The sequence below is a fragment of the Triturus cristatus genome, chromosome 10 (genome assembly GCF_964204655.1).
Source record: "Triturus cristatus chromosome 10, aTriCri1.1, whole genome shotgun sequence".
NCBI classification, from domain to species: domain Eukaryota; kingdom Metazoa; phylum Chordata; class Amphibia; order Caudata; family Salamandridae; genus Triturus; species Triturus cristatus.
Window position 1 is genome coordinate 995,547,418 of NC_140593.1, and position 15,199 is coordinate 995,562,616.

General features: G+C 43.6%; 1 protein-coding gene across 1 annotated transcript in view; it reads left to right on the forward strand.

Annotated features, from left to right (window-relative positions):
- The window catches only part of MYO15A (myosin XVA), a 1,126,038-nt gene that overhangs the window by 797,702 nt on the left and 313,137 nt on the right, over nucleotides 1-15,199 (forward strand). The window contains exon 49 of the mRNA XM_085631315.1: nucleotides 293-411. Within this exon, the coding sequence (XP_085487441.1) occupies nucleotides 293-411 (119 nt within the window). The remainder of the gene's footprint in view (nucleotides 1-292; nucleotides 412-15,199) is intronic.

A 15,199-nucleotide genomic window follows, 5' to 3' on the forward strand; every position in this document is an offset into this window, starting at 1 on the left:
AATATGTGCAGTATGTGTAATATATGCAATATGTGCAACATGTGCAATAAAATAGCTACACAAGGCAGCGTTATTTTCCTAACAGCATTATGTATCCTTTTCCTTAACTTATTCAAAAGATCAAAAGGTTGAACTTTGTTAGCACCACCAAACCTTTAAGATGGTATTTTAATATTGTATCCAAACATGAACTGTTCGGGGTCCAAGAAGTTATGCATACTTTGTTTCCCATTGTGATAGTGAGTACCATAATAAATAGTTGACATATCTGTCTCATTGTGTCTTCTTACAGGGCAGTGTTGGCACTGGGGTGCAAATTCTTGGGGTATCTCATGCTGGCATTAAGCTTCTGAAGCTGATCAAAAGCAATAGTTCGTCCCCTGAGCAGCTGAGGGTGCTCCGGAGCTACAGGTATGTATGAGTAGTTTTACTTTACTCGGCTTCACTTTGAGATAGCTGGTACTTTACTGAGCCTCGAAGAGAAGGATGGCATAGTCAGAGGGACTCGTGGTCTCCAAGAACATCGTTCATATTAACCTCGATTAAAACAGCATCATTTAGATTATGCTTTTTCAGTGTAAAAGTAGCGAACAGCCTATATCTGCACCTCCATTTTCCTCTCATTTGGAAAGGATGGGTTATCTGCATTCCTGCAATGCGGTAAAAGGGTGCAACGTAAGAGCCAAATGTTTGGGCTGTTACGCTGAGACAGTATGTTTGGGTAGAGCGCACATAATCCACTCAATTCTTACCTTCATCCCAGTGTAGGAAAGAATAATGTTTCTGCTGCATGTCCTCCGTTTTCTGTCACAATAAAAAAAAAAAATCTACTGCCAATATATCGACTTTCAATCTCAAAGATAAAGAGGCATTGATAAAGCCAATTGGTCGTAACCTTTTTTTTTTTCGATGATGTGCAGCAGCATCCAAAATTAAAAGGTTCAATGGGAGCATCATTTCTTAGGCGCATGCATGCATGTGACGTATGCCATAGCATGCATCGCCAGGCATGTGAATGCCTACAAAATAACACAGAATTAATTTATTTACAGATCCATGACTGTGGACGGCACTTGAAAAATACATTTTAAAGTTATTTAATTTGCAAGAAGTGCTTTTTATAAGGCGCAACAGCCCAGCAGCAAAAGGCAACAGCCAGGCCCTCCAAAAAGTAAAAAAGTAAAAAATTACTGGACCACAGAGTTAGGGGAGGACAACGGAGGAGTGGAGGGGGAGAGAGGGAGGAAGCAGCAGGGGAGTGGGCAGGGTGCAAGGGATCAACAGAGGTGCTTTTGGCGGAGGAGAAACAAATATTAAAACAAAAAGCTTGGGAGGAAGTTGAAAAAGCAATGGACTGGGAAGTGGGGAAGCGGAACAGAGTGAGGTGTTTTGGGGAAGAAAGCAGCACACACGAAGAAGAGACCTAGAAAAGATGTACAGTCTCATGGAGTGTTGAAAGAAAATGAAAACAGTAGTTCTCTGAATGTGAGCAGTGGAAATCAACACCCTAAGCTCCATGGGAGGGACAAACAACAAGAGGAAGGCAAGCCATTGAATAAGAAGGAAGCCAATGAGAGTGCACATAAAGCCAACCAATGGTAAGCCATAGGTGGACTTTATTCCCAGTGCAAGTTTTTGGTATGATCCACCAGAGGGTTTGCCTAAAGACAGCTAAAAGCCGTCTGGTAGGTGAGCACTAATGACAGAAATATTTAATATAAACATACCTACGAACAAAATAAACACTGCATAAATATTCTATTTAAAAAAATTACAATACGCTTAGCATAAATATCTACTTGTAAACAATAGTCTTGAAAATACACAGAAGATAATTTTAAAACATTCTAATTAATACTAATTAAATTAAGTAAAGTTTTATTTCTAAAATATATATATAATTGAATAAAATTTATAAAACATAAAAATAGCTATTTTGAGATGTTTTATTGGTAATGGATATGATCTAAGGGGCTGATTCACAGAACTAACTTCAGACAAAATCCTAAACTTACCTTTGGTATTCACAGAAGTTAGGATTTTGTCTTAAGTTTGTCTTAAGACAAACTTAAGACAGACTTAAGACAGACTTAAGACAAACTTAAGACAGACTTAAGACAGACTTAAGACAAACTTAAGAGACAATCCTAACTTAAGTCTGTCTTAAGTCTGTCTTAAGGCTGTCTTAAGTTTGTCTTAAGACAAACTTTAGACAAAATCCTAACTTCTGTGAATACCAAAAGTAGTATGTTTAGGATTTTGTCTTAAGTTAGTTCTGTGAATCGGGCCCTAAATGTCAAGACTTTGTTTCATATTTATTGCTAAACCAAATAAGGATGTTAAAGAAGAACTAGTTCAATTTATGTAAAAATACCATTTTAAATCTGTTTCATATTTAAAAAAATAATTTTACAAATATAAGCCTATTGTAAAATAATATTTACTTTGTGGCAGAAAGCAAACAAGCATTGAGCCAACCCATACAACAGTGAAGTGACTTTTACAATTCTAACTCCAGTTACACAAACATATTGGGAAAGGTGCATATATTATGAGTAGAGGGGGTGGATTTACAATGTCAACTCAAGTCCCGTAAACACTGGAGAAAGTGCATATATTTGGGTGGGGAGATTTACAACTCTAACTCCGGTCCCATATACATTAGGGATAATGCATATATTTGGGGGGCTGGGGGGGGTAAGATTTCTATTCTAATTCCAGTTGCTCTAACACTGAGGAAATTGCATATATTTTACATCACGTTGGTCAGAACAGACGTTCGTAATATGAATGCACGACTGAAAGACGTGGAATACTTGCTCAAGACCTTCCAGTTTGAAACTGCGACTCTTTAAGAAGCAACAACCACAGAGGTCTTGGGGGCAAAATGGAATAATATGAAGGTAGATCAAGGAGAAACAACGTTCTTATTGTTGGGGTCCCAAAGAGGGCAGAGGGACCGATGTGAATAAGTTCATGCAGGACCTCATTCTTAATGAAAGGCAACCCAGAGGCTTATCCAATTACTTACCAATCTAAGCCCAGGGCGCCACCACATACAATCATAGGTAGGATTTTTTACTTTAGCGATCAAGATGCAATCCTCCAGACGGCCTGCAGTGCCCCACCAGTCCAATATGACAATGCAGTCATCAGCTTCAATCCGGACTTCGCAGTCTGTGCTCAGACTGCGTCACAGCTTTGCTGAAGTCAAACTAGCCCTGCGAGAGATGAACCTGAAATACTCCTTAATGTTCCCAACTCAGTTGCGAATAGTGGCAGAAGGAAAGACCTAGCATTTTAGAACCCTGGAGGTGAATTGGGACTGGCTGGAGGGTTGGAGACCGGTCGCAGGAGCATGACCACGCAGTCAATCTCGCGAACAAAGACATGACAATACCCCTCAGACCATAGTAACGACTTTGATGAATTGCGACAGAGCCAACCATCGCTACAGCAAAAGACTACAGGGACAGCAACTCACCAGGACCAGCGCAAATGCTGCTTTGATGGCGCTGGGTGAACATGATGACTCTTTAAACTGCAACAGCCCTACATACTCACACTAAGATGGTGCAATTTCTTCTAAATGGGGGGCAGACTGCTATGCAGCTGGGGATGCTTGCTGGCATCAGACCACGATGATGGTATGCGGTAACTTAACGTGTAAGCCTTTTTTGGGGGGGGAGGTGGATAGGGGGATTGCTTCTAGAAGCCACCATCTCCTACTGTTTTGTTGTTCGTTTGAGGTGACAGGCACTCTGCAATGTTTGGGGGGGCAGTTTTGAATCCGCTTTGCAGGGATGCAGGGAGAGTGGGTTTGTAAGTTTAGTAGTCATGTTCACTATCTACATTGCAGGTTCATTCAAGCACACGCAGAGCATCCTCACATGCCTCCCTGGGCTTTTTGCTTGATTTAGTCGCTTGTCATACCTCTACGACTCCACATACCTATAAAAGACTAACCTGACAAATCATCAATAAAACTATTATCCTGGAATGTTAACGGCCTGGGGGACAAAATCAAACAGCGGCTCATCTTGCAGTACATCAAGCGTCTAGCACGTGATGTAGTCCTCCAAGAAACTCATATGCTGGGTACTACCTATCATGCCTTAGATCGATGGGGGTATAAAATAATTGCCCATGCAGGATATATACCTGGCTCCAGGGGTGTGGGTACTCCCACTTATTGTTCAGCTGGTTTGATCAGACTCACATTTTAGATATGTGGCCCTTACTAGGAGCTGGGAGGGAACAACGCTCAGCATTTGTTGGGTTTATGTCCCACCCTGCCTTCATGACATTGCATTTCCTGATCTGAGTGCCCTGCTCCTCCAAATGCCGAATGGAAAACTGTTTTTGGGGGCGACTTCAACACGACTATATGTGACCAATGAGACCAATGGCTCCTCAAACCGACAGGTTCTTCCTTTCGCCCCCTGGCACTGGGCCTGACTGATATATGGCGAGCGCTTAACCCCAGGGCCTGACAATACATGTTCCATTTGGCTGCTCATGGCAGCCTTTCGCGTAAAGGTTACCTTCTTACCCTCACACACAAACTACAGTACTATTCAGACACCCAACTTTTGGAGTGAGAGATAACAGACCATTCCCCTGCTAGGGCGGAGTTTACTCTACACAGAGGCTTGTTCCCTCAGATCATAGTGCTTAGTCCCTAGTATCCCTAGGTACCTCAAATTAGAGAGGGTCTTCTTACAGCAACAGAGTACATTTTTTCTGACAATGAGAATTCGGTTGACTCTGCTCAGACAATATGAGATGCATATAAAACTGATAAAAGGGCAAATCCTCTCCCTGATAGTGGATCATATAAGAGCTAAGAGGGCAAAAATGGAAAAGTTAGAGAAAGAAATCCAGAGGTTGGAACAAAACTTAATTGATCGATAATGCACTGATAATAAACATACTCTACAAATTAAATAGAAGGAATACAAAGATGCAGACACTGATGCCGCCAAGCTGAGTCACAGGCATACACAGCTCCACCTCTATGAGGTGGGCAGTAAGGTGTGAAAATGTCAGGCATGGTTAGATAAAAGAGACCAGGCTGGGCGCTGGATATTGGAGATCAAGGTTGACAATAATGTCACTGTTAGAGACAAACAAGGAATAGCGAATGCCTTTGCTGCCTATTATGCCCGACTCTATTCACCAGCATTTTCTGCCACGGCGCAGGAATCCAAAGAACTCCTGACTGATCTTCGCTTACCTAGCTTCTCAGCTACTAATAAAGCCCTACTTGATGAGGAGATAACAGAGGATAAAATAGTGAAGGCCATACATGACTTAAACTCTAGCAAGGCTCTTGGTCCCAATGGACTGCCAATTGAACTGTACAAACTAGCTGCCCTTAAGCTTGCTCCCTACCTCCTCCGTATTTACGAACACAGGTATCAGCTAGTTGCACTTCCCAGCTTGGCCTCCATAGCAGTTATTCACAAGAAAGCTAAACTTCCTGATGAATGCTCCTCATACCAGTCGATATGACTCCTCAATGCAGAGGTGAAGATCCTGGCTAAGGTGTTGGCCTCCCGCTTAATAAAAGTAATTATGACGTGGGTCCATTTGGATCAATCCGATTTTATGCCCCACAGAAGTACCTCCCTTAATCTGAGACTCATCTTTGGCGTGCTGAGTCAGGCGAGTAATCACCCTAGTACTCTCTCTTGTCACCAAGATGGCATTTGATACTGTGGAGTGGACCTATATGTTTGAACTGTTAGCCAGGTTGGGCTTCGACCCACACTTCTTGAAGTGGGTGCGCCTCCTATACTCTGGCCCACTAGCCCAGGTGGGGGATGATTTCAGGTGTTCAAATGTCAAAGAGGCACACAACAGGGCTGCCCCTTGTCTCTGTTAATATTTGCACCAGTGCTAGAGCCTCTTGCAGCCTGGTTTTGTCAGGACCCGCTGGCACGCAGCCTTTGCTGGACGGATGACTGAGAAGACAGAATATCATTATACGCTGATGATGTGTTGCTCTATGTTATGGACCTGTATTTTACACTTGACAGACTGATGCAGAAATTCTCTTTATGTGGCCGATACTCGGGTTATACATTAAACTGGCATACATCCTTATTTTAAAATCTGAAGGGTCCAACACCGAGACTACCTCGTAAATGTGAACAAAATATATCCACTGAGGTGTTCCAGTACCTTGGATTCTATATGACAACCTACCCAGGACTGTTTTTTGACAAAAATCTATAACTACCACTGGTCAGACTGAAAAGTTGTCTGTCATTGGAGGTTCCTGCTGCTATTGTTCCTCAGTAGAGCCACATTATTTAAGATGATGTCCCTACCCCATTTTTATACACGCTACACAACATGTCCTATCTGGCTCACAAGACATATTTCAAGACATTTGAAGGTGACCTCCGAACGCTGCTCTGGGATGGGGTCAAGCCTGCATAGCACTACATAAACTCAGGAGGGGGTGGTATGATGAAGGGATCGTCCTTCCTGACATACAAAAGTACTACGGAGCGGTGCAACTGCGTTCTATAAACAGCTGGGTATTCAAGTCATCAGGTGAGCCTGCGTAGCATATGGACAGACTGAGGATGCACCCGAGGGGACACCTCAGTCCTCTTTATGGCACTATTTGAATACACAAAGCTCATAATCCGACGCCATTGGTAATATACCTCTGGCATACAGCCATCAGAGCATTGGGCTGGAAAGGCAAAATTACGCAAATAACACCCCTCTGTGATACGGCAGAATGTGCTCCTTGGGAACACAACCAGGTTTTGGCAATTGGCCTCTGTTGGGTTGTTGATCAATGGGCTTGAGGAGATGTAATTCCCTTTATAGACCCACAGCAAGAAGATGAATTGGCCCCCCTCTGAGGCCTTCCGATACGTGCAAATAAAACATGCACTCAGGGCGGTATTGACGAAGGCGACAGAACTCCCTGGGTCCTTGCACTTAGCAGACAGACTGCTGGACGAATTTATGCAATGCAAAGCCACTTCCTTGACATATAAAAAATTGATCAACAATGTCCCTGATGCCCTGCTATATTTAAGGGAAAGATGGGCTCAAGATTTAGATGGCCTGAAAGATGATGAGTGGACAAACGCCTTAGCATCCCTAAAAGAAGTGGCAATACGGGCGTGGTTTTGCCTTGTTCAATTAAAAATACTACACTGCTCCGACTATGCACAACACACGTTGTTCAAAATGGGTAGGGCAATTGATGAAGGTTGTAGGCATGGCTATGGACAAGTTGGCAATTTTTAACACACTGTATGGAACTTCCCACTAATACAGGCGGTTTGGGACTTGATTGTGAGATGTATGGGTTCCCTATGCAATAATGATGTTACCATCTCTGCTAAATGGTGTCTACTAAATATTTGGGGAGCATCAGACCTCAGTTGTATGCAGCAAATATGGGTTACATTGGGGCTGGGTGTAGCTAAAAGAAACATTTCACGACTCTTGGAGGCAGCACAGGTACAGCACCTGTTGGATTGGAGGAGAGTTATGGATTGGTGTCGGCTGCTGAATGGGAATGCGAGGGCCATGGATGCCTGTGGGTTTGCGATTCTGTATTAGGAAGGGGCGTGCTTAGGACGTCCCTTCCTAATACCTAATCGCGATGATATGTGTGAATGTTTTGCGACTAAAATGAGGTTGCAAAACATTCACATTCTGCTGCCTACTTCAAGTAGGTGTTAACCATTCGCAAATGGTCAGGAGTCTCCAAGGGACCCCTTCCCCTTTGTAAATGTTTGTAAAAATGTTTTTTAAGAGCATGCAGTGGTCCCACAGACCTACCTACTCCTAAAAAAAAAATTACAACTTTAAAAATGATGAAACAGTGAAGTAATGCTGTAACAAAATGTGCTGCATTATGCCACATGATTTGCCTTTTGTTGCCACATAATTTACTCAACACTGCCACGTAATTTTCCCCTCTGCTGCTGCATATTTCCAGTGGCCCTGATTATTATGTGAATGATTGCTTGGCACTAGATAGGGCATTACACATCCCAAGCTCAAATATGTTAAGGCTGCTTTGGGTAAACTGGGACTTCCTGGGTTATTTGAGAACCCAAAGTTCATCACAAAGAGAAATCTGATCTGGGTGAAAAATCATTTCTTCTCAATTATGTCTGCAAGAAGAGAGGCAATGGAACTTATCAAACCTACTGTACGGGCCCACATCTTATTAAACACTTGCCCGTCTTTGGAGCCTCATTTAGGCCTGGTCATGATACATCATCACTGTTTTCTGCTGACAAGATTTAGACTAAACCTTTTACATTGGATATTAGTTCTTCCACAGGGTGGATATAAGGTGGACAAGATGGGTACTTGTACCTGTGATAATTTTTCCCCACAAGACAGTATGTACTTTATTATGTTCTGTGACCATTACCATGTGTTATGGCAACGTTCATAGTGCCTTTGTTAAGAAAGCAATGGTTTCAGTTTATAAGCCCAGCCTTTATTTACCTGCAAATGCTAACAAGTTCTTTAGTAAGTTTAATGTTACCGAGTTTTCTGGCAGGAGCACTCAGAATTAAGAAGAGGCAATTAGGTCAGTTTATTCTTGGGTGTTGTTTGCATATTATATGTATCGGTATTGAATGTATTTTATACAGCCTGTACTTGTAAAATGAATTTTTGGCTAAATTTAATTTGTATTATGAAAAGATTCTTAGAGTATTTTTTGCATTGTTTTAATGTTTATGTGTACTTTTATATTTTTTTAACCAAATAAAGTATTTCTGACTGACTCACTATATACTAATAATATTACAATGAATAGATTTAAATTGGAAATTAATTTTTTAGATGTATACTTTAAAAAAAAAACCATATATTAAGGGTCTGATTACGATGTTAGCGGACAGCCTCTGACCAGTGGTCGGAGGCTTTCCATCCAACATGGTAGGTTTAAAGTCCGGCCGCTGTATTAGGATGATGGCGGTCGTAGTATAACCCTACGGGGGGATTACGTCGGAAAGTCTGCATAATCCCTTAATGACAGCGGCTCAGCCGTTGGGATTATGATGTCAGTTTCCGACAGCCATTCCATGTCGTCCTTTCTGACTTGGAAAGGCTGTTGGAAAGCAACATTGGGGGACCCTAGCAGGGCTCCCCTTCCCCCCTGCCCCTCGGCATTTGTGCCTGTTCTCCCCTGAACATTCCTGCACCGCGTGGCAGGCACTGTGAGGTACTTGCCTCACAGTGTAGGGATGTTTCAAAGCATACATTTTTCAATGGAAGTTTGTGCTGCCTTTTCCACCCACTGCATAAGCTTGCATTGTGAAATGGATATTTGAGACCCCCCCTATGGGTGGTCGCATCATAATAGTGCGGTCCCAATTGCCTACCTAAAGTCGAGCGGTTCCTTTCCGCAACAGTATTGAGCGGACAAAAGTCTGCTCGACAGTGTAATAAGGCCCTCAGTATTTTTAAAGTTACGAACACAAACAGTTACCAGCATAATAAACAAGGTAATCAGAGTGAGTCTTTATATATATATTTTAATTATGTCATAAATATATATATATATATCTATATATGAAAGCTCCAAGGTTGCCCAGCGGCGTCCCTGCCAGCTGGGCAACCTTGGAGCTTTCATTTATACGCGGCAGGCCCTGCCGCGAGGGATGCACCACCGCGAGTATGGCAGCGGGTCGGTGAGCTGGGAATCATGCTCAGTTTGCAACGAGGGGACAGCGCCAAAATGAGTGACTCCAAAACACATGGAGCCCATCCAGGGCATGAATTAGTGACTATGGATTGATGGCACCTATTTAGGTTGGATTTGCGCCACACTACTAATACCACAATGCTGTGGGAGACTGCTGGAACTGCTCAATGAGTGGGAGCCTATCAGGAGGCAGCACATTTGAATAAAGGTGTGGCGCTTGACGTCATCATACACATAAGAACGGCCTCTGAAGAAGATTGTTTGAAACGCGTCAGGCTGCATTCCGTGTGCGACGGAGTCCATGTGGTATTGCTGATCCCAGAGTGCGTCCCTGCCAGCTGGGCAACCTTGGAGCTTTCATTTATACGCGGCAGGCCCTGCCGCGAGGGATGCACCACCGCGAGTATGGCAGCGGGTCGGTGAGCTGGGAATCATGCTCAGTTTGCAACAAGGGGACAGCGCCGAAATGAGTGACTCCAAAACACATGGAGCCCATCCAGGGCATGAATTAGTGACTATGGATTGATGGCACCTATTTAGGTTGGATTTGCGCCACACTACTAATACCACAATGCTGTGGGAGACTGCTGGAACTGCTCAATGAGTGGGAGCCTATCAGGAGGCAGCACATTTGAATAAAGGTGTGGCGCTTGACGTCATCATACACATAAGAACGGCCTCTGAAGAAGATTGTTTGAAACGCGTCAGGCTGCATTCCGTGTGCGACGGAGTCCATGTGGCATTGCTGATCCCAGAGTGCGTACCTGCCAGCTGGGCAACCTTGGAGCTTTCATTTATACGCGGCAGGCCCTGCCGCGAGGGATGCACCACCGCGAGTATGGCAGCGGGTCGGTAAACTGGGAATCATGCTCAGTTTGCAACGAGGGGACAGCGCCGAAATGAGTGACTCCAAAACACATGGAGCCCATCCAGGGCATGAATTAGTGACTATGGATTGATGGCACCTATTTAGGTTGGATTTGCGCCACACTACTAATACCACAATGCTGTGGGAGACTGCTGGAACTGCTCAATGAGTGGGAGCCTATCAGGAGGCAGCACATTTGAATAAAGGTGTGGCGCTTGACGTCATCATACACATAAGAACGGCCTCTGAAGAAGATTGTTTGAAACGCGTCAGGCTGCATTCCGTGTGCGACGGAGTCCATGTGGTATTGCTGATCCCAGAGTGCGTCCCTGCCAGCTGGGCAACCTTGGAGCTTTCATTTATACGCGGCAGGCCCTGCCGCGAGGGATGCACCACCGCGAGTATGGCAGCGGGTCGGTGAGCTGGGAATCATGCTCAGTTTGCAACAAGGGGACAGCGCCGAAATGAGTGACTCCAAAACACATGGAGCCCATCCAGGGCATGAATTAGTGACTATGGATTGATGGCACCTATTTAGGTTGGATTTGCGCCACACTACTAATACCACAATGCTGTGGGAGACTGCTGGAACTGCTCAATGAGTGGGAGCCTATCAGGAGGCAGCACATTTGAATAAAGGTGTGGCGCTTGACGTCATCATACACATAAGAACGGCCTCTGAAGAAGATTGTTTGAAACGCGTCAGGCTGCATTCCGTGTGCGACGGAGTCCATGTGGCATTGCTGATCCCAGAGTGCGTCCCTGCCAGCTGGGCAACCTTGGAGCTTTCATTTATACGCGGCAGGCCCTGCCGCGAGAGATGCACCACCGCGAGTATGGCAGCGGGTCGGTGAGCTGGGAATCATGCTCAGTTTGCAACGAGGGGACAGCGCCGAAATGAGTGACTCCAAAACACATGGAGCCCATCCAGGGCATGAATTAGTGACTATGGATTGATGGCACCTATTTAGGTTGGATTTGCGCCACACTACTAATACCACAATGCTGTGGGAGACTGCTGGAACTGCTCAATGAGTGGGAGCCTATCAGGAGGCAGCACATTTGAATAAAGGTGTGGCGCTTGACGTCATCATACACATAAGAACGGCCTCTGAAGAAGATTGTTTGAAACGCGTCAGGCTGCATTCCGTGTGCGACGGAGTCCATGTGGCATTGCTGATCCCAGAGTGCGTCCCTGCCAGCTGGGCAACCTTGGAGCTTTCATATATCTATATATATATATATATATATATATATATATATATATATATATATATATATATATATATATATATATATATTATCTACCGGCGGTCGCCAGTAGATAGTTATAGTTACAACCTAGTTTCCATAGGAAATCTCAAAATTCTATTTTGAATAACTTTGGCGCCGGTTGACGAATCCTCGCGAAATTTTCAAAACTAATGGGACGCTCCGTTCAGCTCCTACCCTGTAAGTCTCGGGGTGATTCGTCAAGCGGGGGCCGAGAAAAAAGGGGGGTCCCAAAACGCGTTTTCCCCATGCATTTTTCCATAGGACCTTTAGACACAGCTACAGCCAGAACGGCTGAACAGAATTACTTGAAATTTGGGAAAGAGGTAGTCCTCAGGTCAGGCATGTGCCTTTTGCATATATGGTGTAAATCCGTTCAGTAGTTCCTGAGACAATCAAAAGTAAAAACATATACATATCAGGGCGGAGCCTAATGACACATCTCATTGTGAGATCTGATTGGCTGTCAGCACTTCATCCAATAAGTGTTGGCAGCCATCTTGGGACCAATATACATGATAGCACCTCATTAATAAGCATTGCAGTTAATAGAAGGTTTTAAGACTTTAGTTACATTACAAATCATTTATTGATGGTACCATACTCATTTTAGGAATTGTAGTATGTTCTAAGGTGATTTTACCATGTGAAAAAGCCTTCTGCTGGGATATCATGAATCATGTTTGAGAGAAAACTATTTTCACATGCTTTTCCCACAGAGGTTTGGAAGGTGATCTATAAGCTAAACTGAGAGCATATTTTCTGTAAATTCACATTATCTTTCTCAGTCATGTGAGAATGAAGTCTGACATTCTCAGTAAAACATGTACATCCAACAAGGGCAGAGACTGTCAGTTGATTCCTTTGTGTTCTACTGCAGCTTCCCAGAGTGTTCCAAAGAACAACTAGAGCGCTAACAGTCTTACTTATGACAAAGGTATGGCACACCTAAAGCCATCTTGATTGGAATAAAGTGGTAACATTTAAAACATTTAATTTAAAAAGGAACAAAATGAGAGGGTTCATTTTGCCATAGAATGTATGATTAGTGCTGCAGAAAGAAAAATTAGGGCACATTTTGAGTGACTTCTCAAATCCTCTTCTATTTCATTAAAGAATTCTGACATGCAGACTGAAACATGCACTTTCAATACCAGCAGCAGACTTCCCTGGTGAGCAGTAGCTTTACTACAGTGATCTAATGAGCAACTAGAGTGCTAACATTCTGAATTTATGGCAAATGTGTGACACATCTGAATGCCTTCTTCATTGAATCAAAGTAAAAAAACTGACAGTATGCCTACTGAGGAGACTGCAGTAAATGAGGAAATTAGGAAACTTCATAACAAGTCTCCCAAGATGGCCACCAGAGACAAAAGAGCCCAAATGTAGCACAAATATCACCGAGATGTAGCCCAAGTATAGCCCAATGACAGAAATCCCAGAGTGTTTTAAAGAACAACTAGAGCGCTAACAGTCTTACTTATGACAAAGGTATGGCACACCTGCAGCCATTTTGATTGGAATAAGGTGGTAACATTTAAAACATTTAATTTGCAAAGGAACACAATGAGGGGGTTCATTTTGCCATAGAAAGTATGACTAGTGCTGCAGAAAGAAAACTTAGGGCACATTTTGACTTCTCAAATCCTCTTCTATTTCATTAAAAAGTTCTGACATGCAGACTGAAACATGCACTTTGAATACCAGCAGCAGACTTCCCTGGTGAGCAGTAGCTTTGCTACAGTGATCTAATGAGGAACTAGAGTGCTACCATTCAGAATTTATGGCAAATGTGTCACATCTGAATGCCTTCTTGATGGAACCAAAGGAAACAAGCATTGAAAATGCAATAGGTCTCGCCCTCGTTTAAGTTAAAGCAATTCTGTTTGTAATTAGGTGGCTTTTTAGCTTTGCTTTTATTAGTGTTTTTCAAAATTTCATGTAAATAACATGCATATCTGTATATGTATGCATGCATTTATATTTGTATTTATATAGATATGCAGATTATATATATGTTTATATATGTATGTATATACATATATATACACATACATATATATAAATTAACCCCGGGCGTAGCACTACGCTTCGCCCACGTAGTGTACGTAGCGCTGCCTGCTTCGCACTTTCCGAAGTAGGCGAAGCAGGGCAGCGCTACGCACACGCCGAGGGCGAAGCGTAGCTGCTTGCCACCCGCCACCCACCTCCCGCCCGCCCTTCTTTTAAATAATATGAGCAATGAAAAATAAAGTAAAGTAAGTCGACTTACCCGTAAGCGCGGCGTCTCCGGGGCTCCCTCTTTCTGTTTCTAATTTCTTCTGGCAAATGCGCATGCGCGGACACCCGCGCATGCGCATTTCTCGTGAGAAATGCGCATGCGCGGGCGTCCGCGCATGCGCATTTGCCAGAAGAAATTAGAAACTGAAAGAGGGAGCCCCGGAGACGCCGTGCTTACGGGTAAGTCGACTTACTTTACTTTATTTTTCATTGCTTATATTATTTAAAAGAATGGCGGGTGGGAGGTGGGTGGCACGTAGTGGGGCTACGCGAAGCGCGTAGTGTGCGTAGATTTGGGCACACTACGTGCTGCTTCACGTAGCCCCACTACGCCCACTACGCCCACCCTTAATATAAATGCATATATGTGCATATTTGTGCGTGTAGAGAGAGATAGAGAGAGGTAGAGAGGTAGAGATGTAGAGGTAGAGACGTAGAGGTAGAGAGGTAGAGGTAGAGAGGTAGAGGTAGAGAGGTAGAGAGTAGTAGAGAGAGAGGTAGAGAAAGGTAGAGAGGTAGAGAGTAGAGGATGAGTAATAGAGAGTAGAGAGAGTAGTAGAGAGTAGTAGAGAGAGTAGCAGAGAGTGAGTAGGAGAGAGTAGTAGTGAGTAGTAGAGAGTGAGTAGTAGAGAGTAGTAGCGAGTGAGAAGTAGAGAGTAGTAGAGAGTGAGTAGTAGAGGGAGTAGTAGAGAGTAGTAGAGAGTGAGTAGTAGAGGGAGTAGTAGAGAGTGAGTATTAGAGAGTGAGTAGTAGAGAGTAGTAGAGAGTGAGTAGTGGAGACTGAGTAGCAGAGAGAGAGTAGTAGAGAATGAGTAGTAGATAATGAGTAGTAGAGTGAGTAGTAGAGATTAGTAGAGAGTGAGTAGTAGAGAGTAGTAGAGAGTGAGTAGTAGAGAGTAGTAGAGAGAGAGTAGTAGAGAGTGAGTAGTAGAGAGTGAGTAGTAGAGAGAGAGTAGTAGAGAGAGTGAGTAGTAGAGAGTAGTAGAGAGAGTAGTGGAGAGTAGTACAGAGTGAGTAGTAGAGAGTGATTAGTAGAGAGTAGTGGAGAAGTAGAGAGTGAGTAGTAGAGA